General features: G+C 43.6%; 1 protein-coding gene across 41 annotated transcripts in view; it reads left to right on the forward strand.

Moving 5' to 3' along the window:
• The window catches only part of Mapkap1 (MAPK associated protein 1), a 201073-nt gene that overhangs the window by 89984 nt on the left and 87477 nt on the right, over nt 1-23612 (forward strand). For all 41 annotated transcript variants that reach the window (XM_087651385.1, XM_087651396.1, XM_087651390.1 and 38 more), the window contains 1 exon segment: nt 12855-13031. In XM_087651385.1, coding sequence (XP_087507511.1) covers nt 12855-13031 — 177 coding nt within the window.

The following is a 23612-nucleotide window of genomic DNA, read 5'->3' on the forward strand; positions in this document are numbered from 1 at the left end:
TGTCCTCCATAAATATAGCACACATACATGCACATAAATAAGTGGCACTAAAAGCAGAAAAGTACCTACAGTTTTCTAAATAGCCAGAGAAAGAGTTAAGCTTCTTAGGTAGACACAGGACAAGGAAGAAAATAAAGGGCCTGGTGTGGTGGTGCACATGCTTCTGGCATTGGAGACAGGGGCAGGAGAATCATTTCAAACTTCAGGCTAGCCTAGCCTACCTAGTAAGTAAGGCCTTAGTGTCAGGCCCTGTCTCAAAAACATACACAAAAAGGATATGTTTATTCAGATGTATTGCTAATGAGAGTAATGCCACCAAAGACTAACCTATTTTATATATATTTGTATATAAATTCATATATATATTATATAAAATTAGATTTAAAGTACTTTTTTTTTTTTTTTTTTGGTTCTTCTGGGGACCGAACCCAGGGCCTTGCGCTTCCAAGGCAAGCGCTCTACCACTGAGCTAAATCCTCAACCCCCTAGATTTAAAGTACATTTTTAGTGTTATGTGCCAGTTTAGTATAAAATGGCAGAATCTAGATTCTCCTTTTCCTTCTGAATGAAAAATCTGTCCTACACTCCTTCTACTTGTCCCTTCCCATGGACGGGTGCCAGAGATGAGTCAGACAGTAGAATCATTTGTTTGTTTGTTTGTTTGTTTGTTTGTTTGTTCAGATAGTTTCTCTGTGCAACATCTATTAGTGTCCTGGAACTTGCTATGTAGACCAGGCTGCCCTCAAACTCACACCGAAATGAGGAATAACCCGCCTAGGTAATGTAATAATTCTTACTGTGTTTACCTAGCATCATGCATCTAAAACAGGCCACTTCAGGTTCCTGCCAGAACCTGTCAGCCACAGGGAGGAGCCAGACAAAAGGGACAGCAGAACAAAGTATTGTGAAGAGCACATAGAGAAATCCATTGGTCTATATACTGATTTTAAAATGCAAACTAAAAGTGTTCTACAGCATTAAATGAAAGAATACTAGTCAAAGTAAGTTCTAGGACAGCCAAGGCTACACAGAGAAACTCTGTCTCAGAAAACCAAGGAAACAAAAAACGAGGAAAGAAAGAATACTATGGACCAGGGAGCATTTGTAAGAACAATTAGGAGTAGGGGGAAGTAGTTTGAAGCCCATAAAAAGTCATAATACATTATTTAAGAAGAGAGAAACAGAGAGTGTATTAGAGCAATACATGGGATCATAATCCTTTGTGTATCGAAGCTATTCTACAGAACACTAGGCTTAAACGCATCTGCCTTCTTTGTTTTTTAAGATTTATTTATTTTATGTGTATGAGTACACTGCCTCTGTCTTCAGACACACCAGCATGAAGCATCAGATCCCATTACAGATGGCTGTGAGCCACCATGTGGTTGCTGGGAATTGAACTCAGGACCTCTGGAAGAGCAGTCAGTGCTCTTAACCTCTGAGCCATCTCTCCAGCCCCAAGCATCTACTTTTAACAGCCTCTCAGTTCACTGATTAAATAGCACAGTACTACACACTGAGTTATTCATATTGATGCAACACACTCAAGTAAGAGAACTTTAAAATGTCCGCCTTACCACAAATTAAAAGAAGAACCTTTTAAATTCAAATCTTAATTTGAATAAATTTTAAAAACTGTGGTCATCCAGGCTAGCATTCCTGAAAACCTGTTCCTGGCATACATATTTAGAGAATTGAAATTGTGGTAAAATGCATTTAATGTAAATTTTTCATATTTTAAATTATATGTATTTCATTTGGTAATCTAAAATGATTTAGCTTCCTTATTTCTTTCATAGTTGATAAGAAAAGGCTTTTTTTTTTTCTCCAAAACTAAAAGATTTTTTAGAAAAAGAAACCTGAAAGGAAGGGTCAAATAGGTGATCAGCTTAGGTTATGTGTATCCTGGGACACTCCTAAGGTGATCTCCTACCTTATCTTTCCACCGCTTTGTCAATGTCTGTGGTTGAGCCCGGCTTGCTGACACTTCAGTGGTCACACCAGCCTGTGCCTTACCCCCCTCCTCCACTCCCCCATTGCATTTTGAATTACCAAGTTAAGCCACAGGCCTTTCAGGGTTTTGCAGTTTGTCTGTGACACTAGATTCTTAGTCCTTTTTAGTGTAAGGCAGTCTGTAAAATAAATCTCAGAAATCCCTTCCTGTGGGGCTGTGTGGGAAGGATTCTTTTCAGCCTGTTAGTGTTGATGCCCTGGAATACATCCTTTTTTGGTCTTTCCCAGTGGGCTACGCTGTGGAAGAACACTTCATTCACAAATTGCTAGATGCTTGTAAGAGCTCTCCTCTGATTTTGGTTTGATTGTCGTGAAAACCATTTATACACGAGTATTGTTCCACCGCCCTGTGCTATGAAAAGTGCAGCACCCGACTTGCTCCAGGGAAGGAGTGCAGAATTTGGCTGGAATCCTTGGCATTCTTTATTCTTTCCCGTGTTTGTTAACTGTTGTGTAAGATCTGACTGTAGGATTTAGCCTGATTTCCTCCTGATTTTGATATACTGATTGTGAGAGAAACAGTGGAAAGACTAACTGAAATTACCTACGTCTGTCTACAAGACCAGATTGAACAGTTTAGGCTTCATTATTCACAGTCACTAAATTTTGTGCCTTACAAAGTTTTGTTTAGATTTGGAGGCCTTACTGTAACTTCTTTGTATGTAGTCCATGATTTTGAGGGGGGAAAATCTCTCCAGGTTGCCTTGGATTTTGACTATTTGGTTCAAGGATTAAGGGGCACAGATTAAAGCTCCTCTCTTAAGATCTCTTTTTACTTTGTAGGCTAACCAGACTCCTGGGCTCACACACTCCCTCAAGCCTCGATCTCCTGAGTGCTGAGAGCGCCGGTGCTCACCATGCCCAGCTGCCTCATTTCTTTTTATAGCAGATACACTGTTTTCCCTCTTTTGTGTTTCCATTGAAGAATAGCTCTTCCTTCTGAATTTTTTGGCCATTATGTAGAAAGCTGTTGTACCTGTTCCCATGCTGGTTTTGTGTGTGTGAGAGTTTTCATCTCATTGGGACAAGTACCTAGGAGCACAGTTCTGGGTTGCATGGTCAGGTAAGCCTGTGTAGTAAGACTCTGTCGCTAGCTGTCTTTTGGAAGGCTTGTGGCTTTTGGCCTTCCCATCGGTGAGCAGCTAGAGTTGTGCTGGCCACAGTCTCCCCTGCATTCGGTGCAGCTGGCATTCGGACTTGAACCATTCTTAGGGGTGTGCAGAGGTCATCTCATGCCGATTCGCAGTCCCTAATGAATGGGGCGGAGCCGTTTATGTTTGGTTGCTGCTTGGCTGCATGGATGAGCTGTAAGAGAATTCGCTCCTGTTGAGATTAAGTTTTCTTATTGTTGAATTTTAAGAATTCTTTGTATTTTTAGATATAATTTTTAGATACGGTTCCTTTTCAGATGCTTTGCAGAGACTTTCCTCCCAATGTGTGTTTTTTGCCTTTCCTTCCTTCCTTTTTTTTTTTTTTTTTTTTTTTGGTTCTTTTTTTCGGAGCTGGGGACCGAACCCAGGGCTTTCCTTCCTTTTAATAGCATCTCTTACCCAGCAGATGTCCTAGGTGTTATGGACTTGCCAGCTCTTTTTTTCATAGATGATGCTTTTGGTATTCTGTCCATTTTATTTAAGTTTTTACATTTGTGTGTGTGTATGTGTGTGTGTGTGTGTGTGTGTGTGTGTGTGTACGTACATGTGCCACGATGGTGAGCACCCTCGCTGCTGAGCCGTCTGGCTGATCCTGGAGTTGGATCTAAAAGGTCCTCAGTATACTCAGGGTCACATAAACTTTTCTCCCAGAAGTATTTCCTTCTAGAAGCTGTGTGATTATGTGCTTTATATTTAGATCTATGAAGCTGAACTTGGGGGTGAATCTGAGTGGTAGAATACTTGCCCAACATGCACAAGGAGTGAGGTCCTGGGTTCAATCCCCAGTGCTGCAAGAAGGCACTGAAAGGAATATGGCTTAGATAGCCTGGAGGGAGAGCTGTGTTTGGATGCCTGCTTTATTTGTGGATACCTTTGTTGCTCCAGCACCATTTGTAAAATGATTGTTCTTCTCCATTAAATTGCCTTTGCCCCTGCGCTGATGACCAACTGACTGCTTCTGGCCTATAAGATTTGCTAAAAACATTCCTTAGTTTGTTTTTCTCCATTAGATTCAGGAATGGAACAATATCTTTTGAATAACACCCATTTGTGGGAGAAGAAGAAAGCTCAGTGAGGTTTTACCTGTCAGGAACTTGAGATATACACCTGCTCTTTACACAGAGCCATGCTTACTCTGCTTTATAGATAATTTAAGGGCTTCTTCAAGGGTAAGCTTCGGTTATTCCCTTCGTCTGTGCACAGACTTTGGTCATACGTCTTGACTCCCGTGTGCACTGGCACCCCTCCCACTCCCGTCTTTCCTTTCTGCAGTCCCTTAGGCTTTGCTCAGTCTCTACCGTTAGTTTATCAGGCTGCTGATAGGTGAGCTGCTGGAAGCCTGTAGGGTTCCTGTAGTCCTGGGCAGCGTGATGTTACCACCATGCTCAGTAGTTGGGCACCGGGCTGCAGGGCCACATTGTTCAGAAGTGAAAAGCGAGCCGAAAGCAGACGGCACGTTCACAATCTCAAATTTTCTAGTGGTCACATTTTTAAAATTAGCAGATGAACTTAAATTTTATATAATGTATTTTATTTTGTTCAAAATTGTATCATTTTTGGCATTGGGATGTAGTTGTAGAGGTGCGGCTCAGTTGGGAGTATGCTTGCCTACCATGCAGGGAGCCCTGAGGCCCATCCCTAGCATCACGAGGGAGCCAGCCTGTGCTCCCAGCCCTGGGGAGGTACAGTGGAGGATCAGTTCAGAGGCATTCTTGATGAGGTAGGGAGTTGCAGACCACTGTAAGCTACTGGGCACCCTGTCTTTAAAAGGACAAACTCACACACACACACACACACACACACACACACACACACACACACACACACACCTGTCATCACTATATACATTTTGATACATAAAACACACTTATAAATCTTGTTATGCTTGTAAAATTATAATATGTGGTATCTATTTGCAATCTAATGCCACCCAGACATGCCATTTGAGAAATGCATAGCAGCCACTTACAGCTTGTAACTGAGCAGTGCTGAGTATGCCAAGCACTGGTCTAGCCGAGCAGTACCAAGTCCCATCTGTGATAGGTTTGCATGGCTAGTCTCAATGTCGGCATCTACAGGCCTTGAGGAGAGTTGGTGATTTTTGTAGGTTAAGAGTTTAATCTCATTAAGCATTAAACATCATTTTTCATAGACGCTCTGAAACATATTAGCATCTTTTTCTCTTCTCTTTGTCAGAGTGCAATATAGTAGTTAAAAGTGTAAAATACAGTAGTGGAGAGATGGCTCAGTGGTTAAGAGCACCGACTGCTCTTCCAGAGGTCCTGAGTTCAAATCTCAGCAACCACATGGTGGCTCACAACCATCTGTAATGGGATCTGATGCCCTCTTCTGGTTCGTCTGAAGACAGTGACAGTGTATTTACATATAATAAATAGATCTTTTTTTTTTAAAAAAAGTGTAAAATACAGAGCCGTGGTCTTGTTTTTAAACCTCTTGTTACTGCAGCAGGCTGTTCCAACTTAGGCTCCAAACAGTAGTGTTCTCGAGTGTAAAATATAGTGTAGACTAAAACAGATTGGTTTGTTGTTTTGTTGCTTTTTTTTTTTTTAAGCTGAGAAAATGCATAGCCCACAGTTTTCTAGCAGTCATTCACACAGGGCTGTCAGTTAGCACTCTCTATTGCAAGTGGTTGTACTGTGGTGTGGTACTCTGGTATCTGATAAGTGTATGGCAGTATTAGGCAGGTTGCACCTCTCATCTCTCTCTGAGGTGTCCTCAATCTACTCTCCTCACCTTTCTAGATCACCACCTCCACTCTATGTTCCTTAGTCCTCTCTAAGAGCCTTTGCTTAACTGTGTGATTCGCTTCAGTAGCCTTCCCCCTTTGCATTCCAACTGCAGTCCTATGCATGGTAAGGCTTCACATTTTAAACTGGCAACAGTTCCTTGTGTGTACTATTCTCTCGTCAGATATGCCTTTCTGCCTTCTTCTCTTGACATCATCTATGTAACTCCCTGCTCATCTTTGGCAGCCACTGATATTTAAAGACTTTACCACCTTTATTCCTTCTGGAACCGTAGGGCCTAGATATAGAAGAAGGGTAAAATGTTGGTAAGAAGGAGGAATGTTGTCACTTCACTCAGAAACAGGGAGTGTGTTGGGTAGAAGAGATTACCAAGCAATGGCACTTGTACCTGGCTCATTTCACTTCTCTCTTGCATGCATCCCTGAAGCTCTCCGGCATTCACCGAGTGTTTGCTCTGTCTTGGGCACTTGCTGATTTATAGCGCTGAGTCTTTTTCACATAACAGCTCAATGCTTTAAGGGAAGGATGCCATCCCTGGGTGCTTTTCTCAGGGAAAGATGTCCTGAGAAAGGACAGCAGAAACCTCTGCACCAAGAGAGGTCTCTCGATGGAATAGTGTGGCCACACAGCCAAGGCCCGAAGGAGCAGTAGGTTGCTGTGACTGCAGCACAGAGAAAGCAGGGAGAAGAGGGCGATTAGATTAAGAGGAGTGGGTAGCTTCTAAAGTATCTGAGGTACAACTCCCAGCATGTGGGGGTGACTTGGATAAGGGGCATCTGGGAGAAAGCAGTGCCCAAGATGATGGCCTAGATTTCAGACTTGGCCTATGTGCTGTGGTCTCTATGGTGAGAGAGGGAGCCTTACTGTAGCCTTGGTTGGCTTTCACAGTGTGGAGAGCAGGGGCAGGGTGCTGCAAATTTAGTCTTTGACCTGTTAATTTGATGTATTTGGTTGCTGGAGTTGAAAGGAGAGGGAGACAAACCGGGAGTATGAATTGGGGGACTTACTTGAATAGATTTTTACTGAAGCCTCGGGTTAGTGAGAAGAGAAAAGCCTTCAACATGGCCACTGAGGAGTCATGTTAAAACACAGGGTCCCAGAAAACAAAGACGTTCAGAGCTGGGGCAGATGGAGAGCTTAGCTTACTCAAAGAATGTCCCAGAGACGTCTCAAGAGCTGCAGCACAGGTGTGAGTCTGCACGGTATCTCTGAGCTTGTGTCCCAGTCCTGAAGACTGCACAGTGAGGGATATGGGAAGCATGTGGGAGTGCACACATGGGAACCTTCAGAGCTACAAATGACTCAGCCCTGCCATGCAAGGGAAGCCTTCTCTAAGAGTCTGAGAAAGCAAGCTTCTGCCTCTCCAGACCTTTATTTACCAGAAACCCTAAGACAGATGCCATAGCCACAGCTCATAGCAGAGACCCTGCCTGCCTACTCTCCCTCAACATTGCATGCTGTTGACACCATCCCAAACCCTGTGCTGGGCAGTGGGGTACAAATAATCAAGTCTGTGCTCTTAAGGCTCAGGTTGTTGGTTCAGACAGATATCAGATCATCCATGCTCACTTCTGTATCACTGAGAGTTGCAGAACAGTGAGTTCCAGGGACACGGGAATAAGGATTGCCCAAGATGGTTCTGCCTAGAGCTCTATACTGTACTGGGGTAGGAGGCGGTCAGGGAAGCAGTAATGAGGCTTGAGCTAAATTATAGTGACTTGACCATCTAGGAACATGGTGCCTCCAGGCTGATAGCCCACAGAGAGATGGGACTGACATTACCTGGTGAGGGGACTGCTAGAAGGTTTGACTCAGCCCAGGGTGTGTGCTCTGGAATAGAAGGCAGCAGAGCACAGTGGAAAATGTGTTCTTATAGAAGATAGGTTCCAAGGTAGGAAAAGGCTTTATACAGGAGGTGACAGCTCCCCATTTATGTTTCTGCAATGTCCTACTGCTAGTGGGCTTGAAAGAAGGTCTACAGGAAAAGTTTATGATAGACTATGTGTCTGTGAAATTCAGAATCCCACATTTCTGTAAATTTATTTGGAAGACTAATTCAGAACAGTGTACAGAAACAATAGAATTAGCAAATAAGAATGTTAATGCAGTTATCGTAAACATGTGCAAGACCACACAGCTCTGTACAGCAGTATGGCATGGTATGGAAACAACTGGACCCTCTCATGGTGGAGCAAGGCCGGCTGCACGGGAAGGCCCTTGGGCTCAAAGAGACAGAAGCTCCCAGAGTGTAGGGCAGATAGCAGCCAGCAGGTATTTTCTCCCCGGAGCTGCTGTCCTGGGGAACTTAGAGCCACTTCTGTGTGAGGTTGCTGTGCTTTGAACCTTACAATAATATTGAGCATTCTTACCTTTCACTTTATGTGAGTTTTGGAGAAATAGAAACTTTGACAGTCTTAATTTTTTCCTCTGACTTCAGAGATCAATCTCTGAGTTACAACCTCTCTGTAATCTCCTGCTTCCCCCTTACCAATGCCCAGCAGACTTTTAGTATTGATTGGCCATCACTGTACCCACCAGGACCCTGGTACTGAGCGCTCTGTGTGTGAAAGCAAAACCAAGCAGTAAGCATTTGTCTACAGTCATCACGTTCCAAAGGATCCCCGCCTTTCCAAGGAAGGGTGAATTTTTATGAACACACCAGATAAAATCGGGAAAAATCTGGGATACTTCCTGGAACACTTCTGAATTCTTGTGTATGAATTAAATGTTATCTGTCCATAGGCTGCCGGCTTCTGTCACTTCATACAAGCCAAACCAGCCTTTGAACAGAAAATAAATATTGGTCAACTCAGTGAAATACATTTTCCCAATGGGAAAAAAATTGACAGCAGTTACTGATGCACAGGTAGGTGAGGCCAAGCTGCTATGCTCACTGAAGGTTGCGCACACGTCTCTGTCTCTCCTGCCCCAAGGCTCTGACCACAGGCTCCATTTTCCTTCCCGCTCAGTGTTAAAGCCCCGTCCTCTTACAGCTTAGCTGTCTCTCCTCCTGGGCCCACCAATGGCTAGGACTCGGCCTCCTGTTTCTCTCTTCCTGCTGTTAGTCTGAACTGTCTGTCCTCAGGTACCAGTCGGACAGGGATGTAGACTTGTCTGCCGCGTGCTCTCTGTGCCTTGCTGTAACCAGAAGATGAGGACTTGTTGAAGAAATCTTGCAAAATGAGAATCCTTTTTCATGCTAGACACTGCAGTGAATAAAGTAATTTAATCTTTATAAGACCCTGTGCAGCAGCTAGGATTATTTCCTCTGTAATTCCAGTTTCATAAAACAGTGAACACATGGAACGTGTGTCTGTGCTGAGGGATTGTAAGCCACACACGTGACTGCAGTTCAAGGCTAGGAAGGTCACCTGTCGCAGGTGACCTAACTCTCTTACAAGGAAATGAAAATGACATCAGGACGTTTGGAAAGTACAGAAGGTAGAAAGAAAAACTCCACGTGACAAATGTTTCCATAGACTTGGAATACAGTTTATAGTCTTTGTGAACACAACTCAATTCCTTATAAAGCTGCAATCATTTCTTGTTTTTATCCATCAAAAAATGGGATGTCGGACTCATCTCTTGAAATGTCCTCCCCTACTTAAGAATCCATGCTTGGTGCCACACCTCCCCCATCCCTTTAAAAAGCCATGTGTGGTGTGGTACATGTGCCAGCAATGTCAGCACTCTGGTGTTAGGGGCAGGAGAGTTGGGAGCTTAAAGCCAGCTTTGGCTATATGGAAAGTTTAAGGCCAGCCTGGGCTGCATGAGGCCCTGCCTGGAAAAAAAAAAAATCCTTTGACTTTGACTTCTGCTGCTTTCTCCCTTATCTGAAGCTTTGGTCTTTGGCTGTATAATGCCAGAGCTTCCTACTAGGTCAGCTGACAACTCCACCCCTCTTCTGCCTCATTAATAGTATCTTTTACTTTTGTTCAGAGTGATTCTATCCACACATTCATGTACTCCTTCATTTAACAAGTATTTGTTAAGTACTTCTAAGTGCCAGCTATTTGACTCTTCAGTAAGTGTGAAGAGTCCATGCTCTTTGGGAGTGTAGATGCACAAGTAGGTAAAGGGAGCTGTGTGGTCACAGATGTTTAGAAACAGTTTTATAAATGCACTTGGATTCTGTCAGAGATCAAATGATTGTAGAGACATCAAGAAACCCATTCTCACACAAGGTGGAGCTCAGAGAGATTTGGTAAGTCATCACGCAGAACAGATGTCATTCATTCAGAATGGAGACACAGGAAGGGGCCCTGTGGTATTTGTAGACTCCCTTGGCAGGGACCAGAGCTGCTTTTTTCCCCCTCCCATTTCAAAATGCCACCAGTTTCTGCTGAAATTTATGTGCCATCCAATGTTAAACAAGCCACTTAGCCTCAATAAGCCTCAGCTTCCTAGTGTTTAAAATAGAAACAGTGACTGGTCTCACTGAACTGATGTGAAAGCTTGGCGGCTGTGTCAAAGCCAGTTTGCCCAGAGTGTGGTGCACAATGCCCAGTGCATATAGCCAGTGACGTTGCCGTGTCTCAGGAGCACTTCATGAGGCACCCCAAGCAGTTCCACAAGAGAGAGCACAAGGGAACCAGCAGGCAGTAGAGAGGAATATTTAGTCACTACCTCCTTAGATGTTTTTAGTTGAGGGCTTAGAACCTTGTTTGCTGCTAAACTTTGCTGATGCTCTCACCCCTCTTGTACTATACAAGAGGCATCCTTCAGATGGGGCTCTGACAGAGAAAACATGGAAGATGCCTTTGAATGAGTTACTTACTGGTTTATATTTCAGGATTAGTGAGCTACACACACCCTTTGGTTTACTCTCAGACCTGAGCTTATGGTATTTGTTGAGTTTGTTTTTGTGGAGACTCAGGAGTGTCCCATGACAATCAAAGCAGGATTCTTCTGATATTAATATTAGGCTTTCTGCTTTGATCAATAATAATAGGCTTATTATTTGCCCTTGAACCTCTGTGGTATTGGGGAATCACCGACATCTCTCAGATTGATTTGCATGGCAAAAAATAATCCGTCCTGTCTCTTGCTTGTCTCATCTTATCTGCCCTGCTCATAAAACCTTAGAGGCACACCAGCCCCAAGGCTGCAACACAGCAGCCCCATTCAACCCAGAGACCCTCCTACCCAGAATGAGCTGCCCTATTGCTCCTCTGTGCGTCTGTAACTTAAGGATTGATAGAGCTCTTCAAGCTGGTTCCCATCTGACCTTACTCTAATCACCCCATCTTTAGATTCTGTGTGCTAGGCTCTATCTGCATCACTGACTCTGATCCTGAATTAGAACCTTGTTATGGATGGAAAACAGGACTATTGATGAAGCTTATTCTGAACTCATACAGCCCAAGAGCCATGGAGCTGAGAATCTAACTTGGGTCTCCTACGCCATTTCCGCATCTAAAGAGTGTCTGTCTCTGCACACACTTTGTGGTGGGCAGCTTGCTGTAAAGATCCAGAAGTTCCCAGCACTCAGACAAGAACTTTGTATTTCTTACCAACATTGCAAACATGTGTAATCTAAAGTGACAATGTAACGTTATCAATCCACTTAGCAGATTTATGTTTCCATTAATTTTCATCTGTCCCTATTACCTGTTTTATACAATAAATACTTCCCAGCCTTGACAGACACACTGAGTGTAGACTCCCTGAATTAGGCTCTCTCAGTACACAGAATTGCAGCTAAAGATTGTGAATTAACTGGGAAAATTGCAAATCAGGTAGTCAGCACAATAATTCATTGTCACATCCAATCAATAAACTTTGTAAATCAACTCATTTAATTCAAAAAATGATCTATATAGATCAAGCAACCAATTAAACAATTAGCATACACTTTGGAATTAATTAATTAAAGCATCAATCACATAATTAAAATTTCAAATTTGAGCTGCAGAATTTAGAGTTCTCCTGCCTTCTGAACTATTAGATTATGCTTCTGAAGCCAGCCTGCCTACTTGCTAGCAGGTTTGCAGTGTCCCAGCCTGCTCTGAAGCATGCCGATGCTTTCAGCATTCTTTTACTTACACATTCACTAATGCACTGTCAAGGTCTCAGTATCCCAGGCCTGCTAGCTATGTGGCCAAGGATAACCTTGAACTTGTGATCCTCCTGCCTCTACCTCTGAGTGCTGGGATTACAGGACTGTACCTCCACATCTGAGTTTTGCAGTGCTGAGGATTAAGTGCTGGACTTTATACATGCCTGATGAGCATTCCACCAACTACATCCACCCTAATCTCAACTTGTGAATTGTTTTGGTGTCCTATCAGTGTGAATAAATTGCCTTTGTATTGTCCCTCAGGGGAAAGGTGTTTGTTGATTGTAAAAGGGCAAGACTAGAATCTGGAAGTTCTGGCTAGACATGATAGAGAAATAGAACATGTCCAGAAGGAGTCAGAGGACCAGGTCTGAGCGCCAGGATAAGTCAGGCCATTTGCTTTTGTTCAGCTAAGGTGCTGTGGTGTAATAGAGTCAGAGCCTACCCGAAGAGGCAGTTACTTTTTAGGGAAAGAAGTGTGTGGCTGGTCTTGGTTACCAGGCTTACCTGTGTGTGCATCAGGGGCTCTCCAGCAGTACCTTTCTCTTTGTCTGTGAGTGTATTCTACAGTGCTGTAGTGCTTACTTCCCCCTCTGTGCTATGGCCTTCCTTTAAAGCTGACATTAATTTTCACTTTTCATCTCAGGGACTGAGTTCTAGGTCTTATCTCTAGTAAGTGTCCAGTTAATGTTGGAGAAATGACACAATGTGAAGACACCTTTGTCTTGCTAACAAGGGTTAGGGATTCTCAGCATATCCTGGGCCGAGGATAGAGAGCAGCAGGGTTGGTGTGCTGGCTGGGCCATACTGTCTTTAGTGTCCCTTCCCTGCAGCACTCACTTGCCTTTCTGGTTTTGCTTTCAGTGACAACGTCAGTGCCTACTGCCTGCATATTGCTGAGGATGATGGGGAGGTGGACACGGATTTCCCACCGCTGGATTCCAATGAACCCATTCATAAGTTTGGCTTCAGTACTTTGGCCCTGGTTGAAAAGTACTCTTCCCCTGGTCTGACCTCCAAAGAGTCGCTCTTTGTTCGAATGTGAGTACTCCCTGTTATCTCCTCAGTGTGTCACCCTGACCTTCAGGCATTGTTTATCAGGTGACGTATATGTGTTACCTGGAACATCTGCTCACATGGTTACCTGCAAAACACTTGGGGACCATGTGCATTGCCGTTTGGTGCTTCTGTGCCGAGGACATGTGCAGCCTGTTGAGCAGTGGTAGACTGAGATGGATCCGGGAACAGCATGTCTACAGATGACCTCTGGGAGCAGTGGTGACTAAGAGCCTAGGAAGCATTATCTGGGTTTGCCCCTTTCTAGTCAAGGATACCAACCTAATACAAATGCATAATTGTGGCTATTTTTCTATTGTGACGTAAAATGCTTTTTTCTCCAACTGGTTCAGATTCTATCTGTTTTTCCTCGGTTGCCTTCCTTTAGACTATGCCTACTCTATGTTTTTGTCAATCTGGTAAAGCCTTAAAAAACCACTCTCAGAGAAGTGTATGTACATACATAAAATAAAATTCATTGGAATATAAAGACTCTCATATTGAAAGTCAACAGATCATTAAACAACTCTGCATGTAGTGATACATCTGACTTTATTAATAGATTGCCTAACAAGACCCAGAGGAGTTCTAACTACTGCTCTTAAAGCCTGTTGATCAGAGCAGCAGTGAGTCTAAATGCTGCTTCAGGAGTCCGCACCGTTTGTAGCAAACAGCAGTTAGCATGATTGGCACCAGCATGGCTCATCCTGCTGTGAATTGTTGCCTCCACTTTCCATTGGAGGAGATGCTAAGGACTGCAGTGGGGACGAGCGTGTGTCCATCGGGGTCCATGGTCCTGAGGCCCAGAGCTGAGGGCAAGCCCACACACTCAGGTTTAACCTAAGTGTTTCTAATCTCCCTCTCCTGGCTATCTCCTGGGACTAATAGTGATCCCTTTGGCACCCCCTGCTGTTTGGAACCAGCAAATTCATAGTCCTAATGAGGGATTACTTTAAAGGATCTTCTCCTTTCCCTTTAAAACAGATTCCTGGGGCTGGAGAGATGGCTCAGAGGTTAAGAGCACTGAATGCTCTTCCAGAGGTCCTGAGTTCAATTCCCAGCAAGCACATGGTGGCTCACAACCATCTTTAATGGAATCCAATGGCCTCTTCTGCTCTGTGGATGGCTATAGTGTACTTGTATAAAAATAAGTAAATAAATTAAAAAAAAAAAAAGCAGATTCCTTTGTTTGAGACTTAGGAAAATGGGATGTACAGCATGTGATGCATGAATATTCTAGGTCTTTCTCCCCTTGAGCAAGAACAGACATAAGGTGCCAGGGGTGAGCCTGGAGCAGCCTCCCCAGTGGCTACCTCACCTCTACTCAGATCTAATCTACAAAAGAGCATGTTTTCCCTCACATTTTCATTTCTGAGGCACAAAAACGACAGCTTTATAGAACACCTAGAATAATTTTAAATTACACAGTTTTTTTTTAAATAATTAAAAAGTTATACACCTTCCTAATAAAACTGGGGTACCCACATGCAGACCCACGTATACACATACACAGGTGAAGCCAGAGGCCATTGCCGCCTTCAGTTGCTTTTTCACCCTAGGTCTAGACAATTTCTCAAAACACTGGGCACTTACTATTTTGTCTAGTGAGGCTGGCCAGAGAGCGCCCAGGATCTGCCTGTGTTGGTCCATTCCTTACTCAGCGCCTGCCCCAGATGTGCACCACTGTGTCCACCAGCAGATATTTTACACATGGAGCATCTCCTCAGCCTGTGTCCGATTCGTATAATCATTCCCAAGAGTTTAGCAATTACAGCTTCATTACATATGTGTTACGTTATTTTTTTTTAACACTGTAATAGATTATTTCAGCGTTCTTAATCCTATAATCTATAGTTACTTCCTGTCAGAAATCTAGATGGAGACATCTTCTAGAAAGAGAAAAATCTTCTTTTCTCATGAAGATTACTACCTAATGAGAACACAGTTGTCAAAAAAAAAAAAAAAAAAAAAAAACCAACAAAACCAAAACCATAAACGTGGTAAGCACCTAAGCATGAATACAGGAGGTACACAGAGTGCCTGGCTGCTGGCCTGGCTGCTGCTGGGTTTGGATTTTCCTAAGTCATGACAGTCTTCTGGATCCCTGTGTCCTGTTGAAGTACTTCTTAGGGTCATTTCCTTTAAGTAAGCAGGGTTGTTAGTCAGAGAGTTGAAATGTCTATTCGTGCTGAGACTTGAACTCAGGACAACATGGGAGGTGAGTGCTCTACCACTGACTTACACCTCAGCCCAAATTCTGACTTTCAAACAGCCTTCTGAAAGTTTAGAAGAAAGGCATCAAGAAACTGCCTCCTTACTTGTCTGATAAAATAGTACAGACTACTCAGTGTGTGTTTGTGTTAGGCTGAGTGGCCTCCCCTGCCTGCCTGTCTGGTCCACATTCTAAGCCTGGGAGACCTTTAGTTAGTTAGGACTCTCTAGGGGGTTGGGGATTTAGCTCAGTGGTAGAGCGCTTGCCTAGGAAGCGCAAGGCCCTGGGTTCGGTCCCCAGCTCCGGGGAAAAAGAAAAAGAAAAAAGAAAAAGGACTCTCTAGAGACATGTCTTGTTTGTGTCAGCAAAGGGAGGAGAGCTTAGCTCCTCCTTTTCATTTCCTCCCTGTCCTCTTCCCACCTCTGTCTCCTCTAGCAGGAAAGACCCTAGGCTGAAGGTGTTAGGAAAATAGGCTTGATAGTAAGTAGTAAATGAAGGAGTATTTTCAACCGTGGAAATGCTACCATGTTTATCAAACTTGCCCTGTGGAGCCATGAGAACAAGGCTGCACAGCACTGCCTCCAAGCCTGCTCTCGACTCTGTCCTGTGAAAGGTGAGGGTCAGGGAGGGATGCTGGTAGTCTGATCTGTCAGGTACATCCCATTCTCTGAGGGCCACTACTGAGTTCAGGGAAGATAGGCCTTGGAGCCCGTCTGCTGCCCAGCCTGACCGTATCCTTACTGGTGGGTTTGATTCTGGTACATTCCATAACTTTTTTTTGCTATCAGCCTCACAGGCCAGTTGTAGGTATTAGACGGAAAGCTTGGAACTGTGTCTGCTGTGGGTCAATGTTACCTTTTGTGCCAGCTGCTGATACCGTTGTGATTTACTAAACAACCCTTAGAGAGAGAGCTGGACCCCCTGGACCTTTGGCACCCACACAACCCCTAGATTGTTCTTGAATGGCTGCGTTTGCTATAGCTCATGTTCCTGCCTCCCTGCCCCCTATTTAGTATTTTACCGACTGAAAGGCCTAATTGTCACTGGATGTCAGCAGGTGGTGGATGGACATTGAAGCTTGGTAGAATTTCAAATTAGGCTTTGTAGGAGTACATGTCCTCAGAGATGGCTCAAGAAACGTTGTGGAAGAGAGGCGCACAGACACCAGGAGCCAGAACACCAGGAACTGTGCTGTGAAACAGCCTCTCTTAGAATGGCTGCATAAGCCAGACTGGAGCAATAGAGCAATGTCAGTAGATAGGATAAGGTGAGACTTTACATAAGCTCCCTGAAGGCTGGGCAGAAAAATAGGTCTCTGCGGCCTCAGCACCCAGTGGAGGACTTTGTGGAGAAGCTATAGGTGAATCTTGGGGTCTATGGCTGCCAGGGGGACCAGTACCAAGCACTGTGTCACATCGTGCTTAGCTTCATGGCTATGCTGCGCTTTGAGTGTAGGAAGCTCACCTTTGCCTTCCATGAGATCAAGCACAGGCTTTGAGCTTTGGCAAACCTGGGTTCAAGTCTCACTAGGAGCTTTCTATGTGACCTCGGCAACTTTACTTATCTTAATTTATCTCCTATTAAATCCAGACAACAGAAGTAAACTTAACCATAAGTAATAAATTTTTATATACCTAGACTCATCGTTAAGCCTTATTCTTTCTCTGAATTTGTTTTTAATATAGTACTACTTGAATGCATACAAATATAAAACTTTGGCTATAAAATTCCATAATGTGTTAGCTATAAATTTCTCATTTTTATATATTGAATACAAGTAAATGATAGTGTGGTGTTTTGAATATGCTTGGCCCAGGGAGTGGCACTGTTTGGAGGTGTGGCCTTGTTGGAGGAGGCGTGTCACTGTGGAGGTGGGGCTTTAGGTAAAATTTACAGTCTTGATATCAGTGTTTTGTTAAAGATAGACATTGGGTTTGGTGAGAGTTTAATTGGTTTACTTGTCAACTTGACTCTTGATTTTCACCTTCATGGAAATGTCATGGCCATATTGTTTTCCTTTTAAAGAATGAATGGGATTTTTAATTATCAGCACATTATTTTAATTGATTTATAATATATTCTCCAAATGTCAGTCTTTTCTAGAAAATTCTCATTTGCATTTGTCCCGTCATACTTGTTGCTACCATAAGTGCTATTTTGCCCAGGACTTTGCTATTATAGAACTGAAAGTCCTGTATCCAGAGCAGATCTCTTCCCTCCCTCCAGTCATCTTTTCCCATCCCATAAGCCAGGGTAGCTATGGTTACTGCTTTTGCTGATCGTGCCACACAAAGGTGGGCCCTCCTTCTGAGTGATACCTGGACACCCATGATTCCAACAACAAAGAATGCCCATTTTTAGGGATCAGCTGGCTCCAGTAAAGCACCTTGTGTGCTCTGAGTTCTCACACCGTCTCACATCATCTGCTTGCAGTGATGAAGTCGACCTTTCTGCTCTACTAGTGTTAACTAACTCTAGCTGCTGGAATGTGAAGCCCCCACATCTCACCAGCTTAGCCCAAATATTGCCAGACTTCCCGTGAAGGCTGTGTGTCATATGGTTTCTGTGGCAACGCTCCATTACTGTGTGATGGTTGCCATAGGCAATGTAGCAGTGTAGGCATGGCTAGGCTTTGTTTGTCAGCCTCTGGTTCTTTCTAACAGGCTGATTTCCTTTCACTTCTGTCTGATGAGGGCCAGCTGGGTGGAGTGAGAACCCTGGAATGAGAATTGGTGATGGTCTAAGCATATGCATATTTATAATACCTGTGTATATATACACACACATATGTGTGTATGTATATAGTATGTGTAGAGTGACATGAATATATATATACATCAAATTTTCTTTTAATCTAACCACATATAGGTCTCCATATACATGTATATGATTTTTGTATGTATATATGATTTTCATTGAACTAAAATAAAATGCTTAAGTTTTGAAATTCAGCTTATAAATTTAATAGAAGAAGGGAGCTAAGAAAATGTTGTATGGAAGTGAATGTGGAGTTGGATGCCTTCTAATATACCTTGTAAGTGAAGGCTTAGTCTAGCCGGTCCCCAAATCCCCTAAGCCCCAGGAAATCCCAAGACACAGAGCTGTTGTTTGAGGGAAACTGGAGTTCTCTACTATTTGAAAATTAGAAACTGCTAGTGGAAACACCTTACTTTCCTAGCCCACAAGTGGATCAGTTTCTAACCTACCTGTTGCCTCTGATTGATTTTAGACAGACTGGGTGTGTTGCCTGACCACTTACCTTATCTGCTTTTGAATGAAGCTGTGAGGATGGGTGGACATATTGGAACAGTGGGAAGAAGTATGGATGGGAAGGAAGGAGGAAGTGGGTAGGAAGAGCAGGAGAGGTTCATTATTTCTTGAGATGGGTTCTTTTGTATATAAGGCTGGCCTGGAACTTTGAACTCCTGATCCACAGCATGCCTGGTTTGTATAGTGCTAGACATCAAACCCAGAGCTGTGCCTGCTGGGCAGGTGCTCTACTAGCTGAAAATGTAGCCCCAGGATGCTTTTTGACTGATGTCCAAAGCCAGATGAAGAGCTAGATCTCAAATGGTGCCCAGCATCTGGAGAAGTGCTCCTTGCTAGCAGTGACCAAGCCAGGTGGTGGTACAAGAAAGGGAGCTGCCTCGTCTGACTGCTTCTACCCTCCTCCGGCACTCTGCTCATTCATCCAGAACTCTGGAGAGAATTGAGCTCGCAAATGGCAGTGACAAAGCAGACCTTGCGGCAGAGTGAGGAAGGAGGGCTCCACAGGAGCAAACATCTAGGCTAATGAAACAGACAGAACCCAGGTCAGACCCTGTCAGTCAGAGCACTTGCATTACCTTCCTTTGTGTTTTTCTTACAATGCTTAATTCAATAAAGGGACATAAAATCACAAGCTAATGGGGTCTAGCTACAGTTCTGCTGTGTGGACAAAGGCCCACTGGACAGAAGGTAAGAAGTTGGACCGCTTTGAACAGAGAACATGGCCCAGAGGGTTCCCTAAGGCTACCTAGACTCTGCCTGAAGGGAATGGGAGTAGCTTTTTAAAGAGGGTTACCCAGGGTTACTTCATCTTTTTTATGTGAGGATTTTTAAAAGCCTGATGGCATCTCCAAAATACACACCAAATGACCAAACCTTTATTAGAAAGGACGTCATTGACTACAAGCCTCCCCTCCTCTAAGTGGTGGTGTCTTGTAGTCTATAAAATAGAAATCAGAGGAGGAGGAAAACAAACACTGCATTTATTTAATTTCTGCCCTTATTCCTTACAAGCATCATTTTAAAGAGGGTCAGAGCAAGATCTAAGTTTGGAAAGAGCAGAACAAATAAAATCAGGATGCGTGTTCTGGGATCAGGCCTGGCAGTCTGGGAATAAATTACCTGGACCAACTGCATGTTGTTTCTTTCCGTTCTGTTGTGTTAGCAAACATTCTCATTGTCCAGATTGCCCTCATATATGGAAATGGAACATATGCAGCCTGTTTAATTTTGTACTTGTAAATCTGACTTGATTTCCTTTTTGGCAAAGGCTGTTATCTGGAGGAAAGAAAAGATTTTTCTTTGTGTCTGTTTATAGTGACAAATAGTGGAACAATTAATAAAGATGGAAAGAATTAATTACATACTTTTAAGAATTTAAAGGTCAGGCAAACCACGTCTGTGTGCTCTGTTCACTGGAATGTCCGTCTGTAGAAAGTGTGCCAGGGTGTGCCTTATCATACAAATAAAACACATTTTAGATAGTCATCAATTTACTTCAATATCCAAAAATTATGCCAGATGTTGCTATAGTTATTGTGCCTCCTAAAAGTTTGGGACTCACATTTCTGAGTTAGTACAGTTTATTTTGTGCTGCAGCCCCCCTTGGCTGTGTTCAGTTCCTGGGTCTTATTTTGATTTCCTCTGCTCTCCCTCAGCTTACGGTGGAGTCTGTCAGCTGCTGCTGTGTACATGTCAGGCTAGTGACTCGTAATGTTTATTAATACAGTGTCAGTCTTGCTGCTGAAACAACCGTGATGCTTCAGAAGGTTGCAGTGGAACGAAGCATTTGATTTCCAGATCCTGTCTGCACTGCATGGTGAATACGTTCTCACATGTTACACAGTTCACTGACCTGACAGTTATGGAACCCCGCCTGGGACCCCATTTCAGCAGGACATATTCGAACAGAAACAGTTTGCAAAACTTTACACACTTAAACTCCTGCCAAGGCAAACTGTTAGGCACTTGAGTTTGTTATAAATACCCAGTGGCAGTGGTTGGAAGTGGCCCACAGTGTGTTTTATATTCTGAATGGAATGTGAATGTCTTTGCGGTTATATAGAGTAGTAAATAATTGAGTTTGATTAGGGAGAGGGACCTCATTATCCCCACCTGTGCCCAGCTGGAAGGGGAGGGTCGAAATGAAGCCATTAGCTGTCTCTCTTACTGGCATCTCAAAGAGCTCAAATACATCTGTGTCTTATTTTCTTTTCTGGCACAATCAGTCGAGCAAGCTAAGCAGGCATGACCAGATTTGGCAAGTCCCAAGGACTCTGGCAAAGATACACAAGGAGAAGGCGGAGGGCAGTCATTTTGGCTTCTCACTGCCCATTAGTCTAGCAAGTTATGTTTTTGGAAAATGTCTGTATTGAAAAAAAAAAGTACTTTGTCCAATGTCAAACATTGCATGCTTGTACAATATGCTTTGATCTTTCAAAAAATGTGGTCAGTGCAAGGGGAAACAATCTGTGACATTCACACTAGCGTCGGCCCCCTTTGTGGATAAAGCGATGCCCCACGGGCCGGCTTTAAAGCAGGCCTCCTACAATTACTGCAAGGCTTTTTCTTGCTCATCTATTTTCATTTTTTCCCTTGAAGTGCTGGGGAATGATCACATGGAAGGGGGCCAGGGCAGGTGGCAGCCAGAGCAGTGCATCTCCATTGCTGCTGTGAACTGGTCAGGACCAGAGAACCGAGCACGCTCTTGGCAGCTTTACGCCACCTCTGGAGACTGAAACCATGGCTCATGAAACCACAGCATTTTCCAGGGTGTCTTTAGAAAGGATCTGAGAGTCAGGGTATTTGTAAAACTTTTCCACAGGTTGGCCATGTGGGAGATGTACGGCTCTCTGGAGCTTTCTTCTTGCCCTGAGTCCCCCAGCTGCCACTCTAAGCAACACAAATGTTAAAAACACAGGCTTTGGAGTCTAGGAGATATAAGGTCCATCTCGGGTTAAATTGTGGCTCCTGCAGGACTTGTGCTAGCTATAGAACTGATTAACTTAATGTGTATTTCCAGGCACGTGTCTTAACCTGTCAGTTTCTTGTTATAAAATAGGACTAATAATAGCACCTGCCTTTCTATGGGGAAAGGATTATGGGAACAAGAGCTCAGAACTGTTATTCTCATTATATGTTACTCCTTTGTTCAGCTGGGTTTTTTGAGACTGGAACTCACTAGGTAGGCCAAGTTGGCCTGAAACTTGAAGATCCTTAGCCCCCAAGTGCTGAGTGATAGGTGTTTGCTACTGTACCTGAACATTATATATCACTTTTAATAAAGACCAATCAATGGCTAGCATGTTAGTCATTACCTATTAAGTATTATATGACAGATATTACTATAAACACTTTGATGTCCAAGAATTATTATCATCCTATTTTGCCGGTGAGGGAACAGAGTCAGAGTAGTATATGGTTTACCCAGCCAAGGCGAAGCTTCCCTTCAGACCAGCCATCATTACATTCTACAGCTTGGCGTGCTCTGCTGCCTTTTGGTTTTATTGCTCCCTTTCCACTGGCGTGATACAGAGCTGAGACACCTCTCCTGAGGGAGCTCCTCTGACTCTTCTCCCTGGGTGTGGCGAATTGGGTATTATAGGCATATATTTTTCTCAACGTACTTTAATAAGGGTTCAACCTCCCCTCTTCCCCACCACCTACCAAAGGTGATGGAAAAGGAAGGTTATTAGGAGCCTGGGAAGTGGGCCTGTTTACAAATAGTTCTTTGGGGAGATTCCAGTCTTCATTGTTCTCAGTCCAGTCCACTAGCAAACACCACACACAACCCTCAGCTGCGGCCCAGTCCACTCAGCAGACACAGGAAGCATGGTTTCTTTGAAAAGGTTGTCGTGTCAAAGAATGTTTGCTGAAGCAGACACAGGTGAAAGGATGTGTAGTGTAGGAAGGGCCCACAGATGGCCGATGATGCTGGGTGGTATTGGTGTGCTTTTCATTGTCTCTTGGTCATCATTTGTCAGAGCTCCAGAGAAACGTACCTGAAACATTCTGGTGCTGTGCTGGTGGTTTCTTGATACTTCTGTGGACTCAGGCTGATTGGCAGAGTGATGTCAGCTGATACAGATTCACGTGCCAAGGCAAGACACATGTTGAGGCAAGACCTGTGGAGGACACATGATGTTTGGAGGAGTATAAATAGGACTCAGTGGATTGTGAGAGGTCCATGGCAAAGAACTTCTCCTGCTATCCCTGGTGGTCCTGGTACCTCCTGCTGATTCAGCTGAGGCCTGGCTGGCTGTCTCTGCTAGGCCATGCCACCATTGCGGATTCACGGTTGCTATCCCGACACTACTGAACTATGGGTGGTATATTTGTGAAGTGTTTGTGAGTGGATCAAGCTGATGCTGCTGCTGACCTATAAACTGAAGTGCTGGTTTCCTGACAACACAGATTGGATTTGCTCAAAGAACCATTTCTAAAAAGGTCCACCTTCACCATATCCTAATAACCTTTCTTTTCCACTGCCTCTGCTGGGTGATGGGCTAGAAGGGAGGTTAAAGCATTAAAGAACCCTTATTAAAATTAGGGTTGAGTAAAAATCTAAGAATACAGTTTCCTTTCAAGGTATACTGTATTTCTTATGTCAGTATAGAAAGCAGTCATCTGTAAGCCTCTTTGGCCTTCTCTACCGTAGATCGTACATAGGTTAGGGGCCATTGTGTTAAGTTCTCTGTCCAAAATAGTATGAGTTTGAGTTTTGCCTCAGGAGACTTTCCTGATGCCTCCAGCCTTGTTTCTGTGAAATTGTATATGTGCTCTTTTAGGATTAAATGATTGAATGCAGGTTTCTTAATAGATTAAAATTGTACTGGTCACATAGTAAATGTTCAATAAGCAGTAGTTGCTGCTGTTACTTTTGTGATTGTTAAATGGTGAGTGTATATTATATAGATTTTAAAACTCTTTAATTCTCACTGAATTTTCCCTGCAATGTGACTGAGTTTCTATTGCCTCAAAGCCATTAAGTTACACTGCTTCTGAGTTTAACTCTGTCAATTGAAAAGCTTTGAACATTGAGCCCAGAATGCTGACCTTCAGGGAGGTTTTGATGCTTGAATCAAAGG

This window comes from Rattus norvegicus, chromosome 3 (genome assembly GCF_021556685.1).
Source record: "Rattus norvegicus strain SHRSP/BbbUtx chromosome 3, alternate assembly SHRSP_T2T, whole genome shotgun sequence".
NCBI classification, from domain to species: Eukaryota; Metazoa; Chordata; class Mammalia; order Rodentia; family Muridae; genus Rattus; species Rattus norvegicus.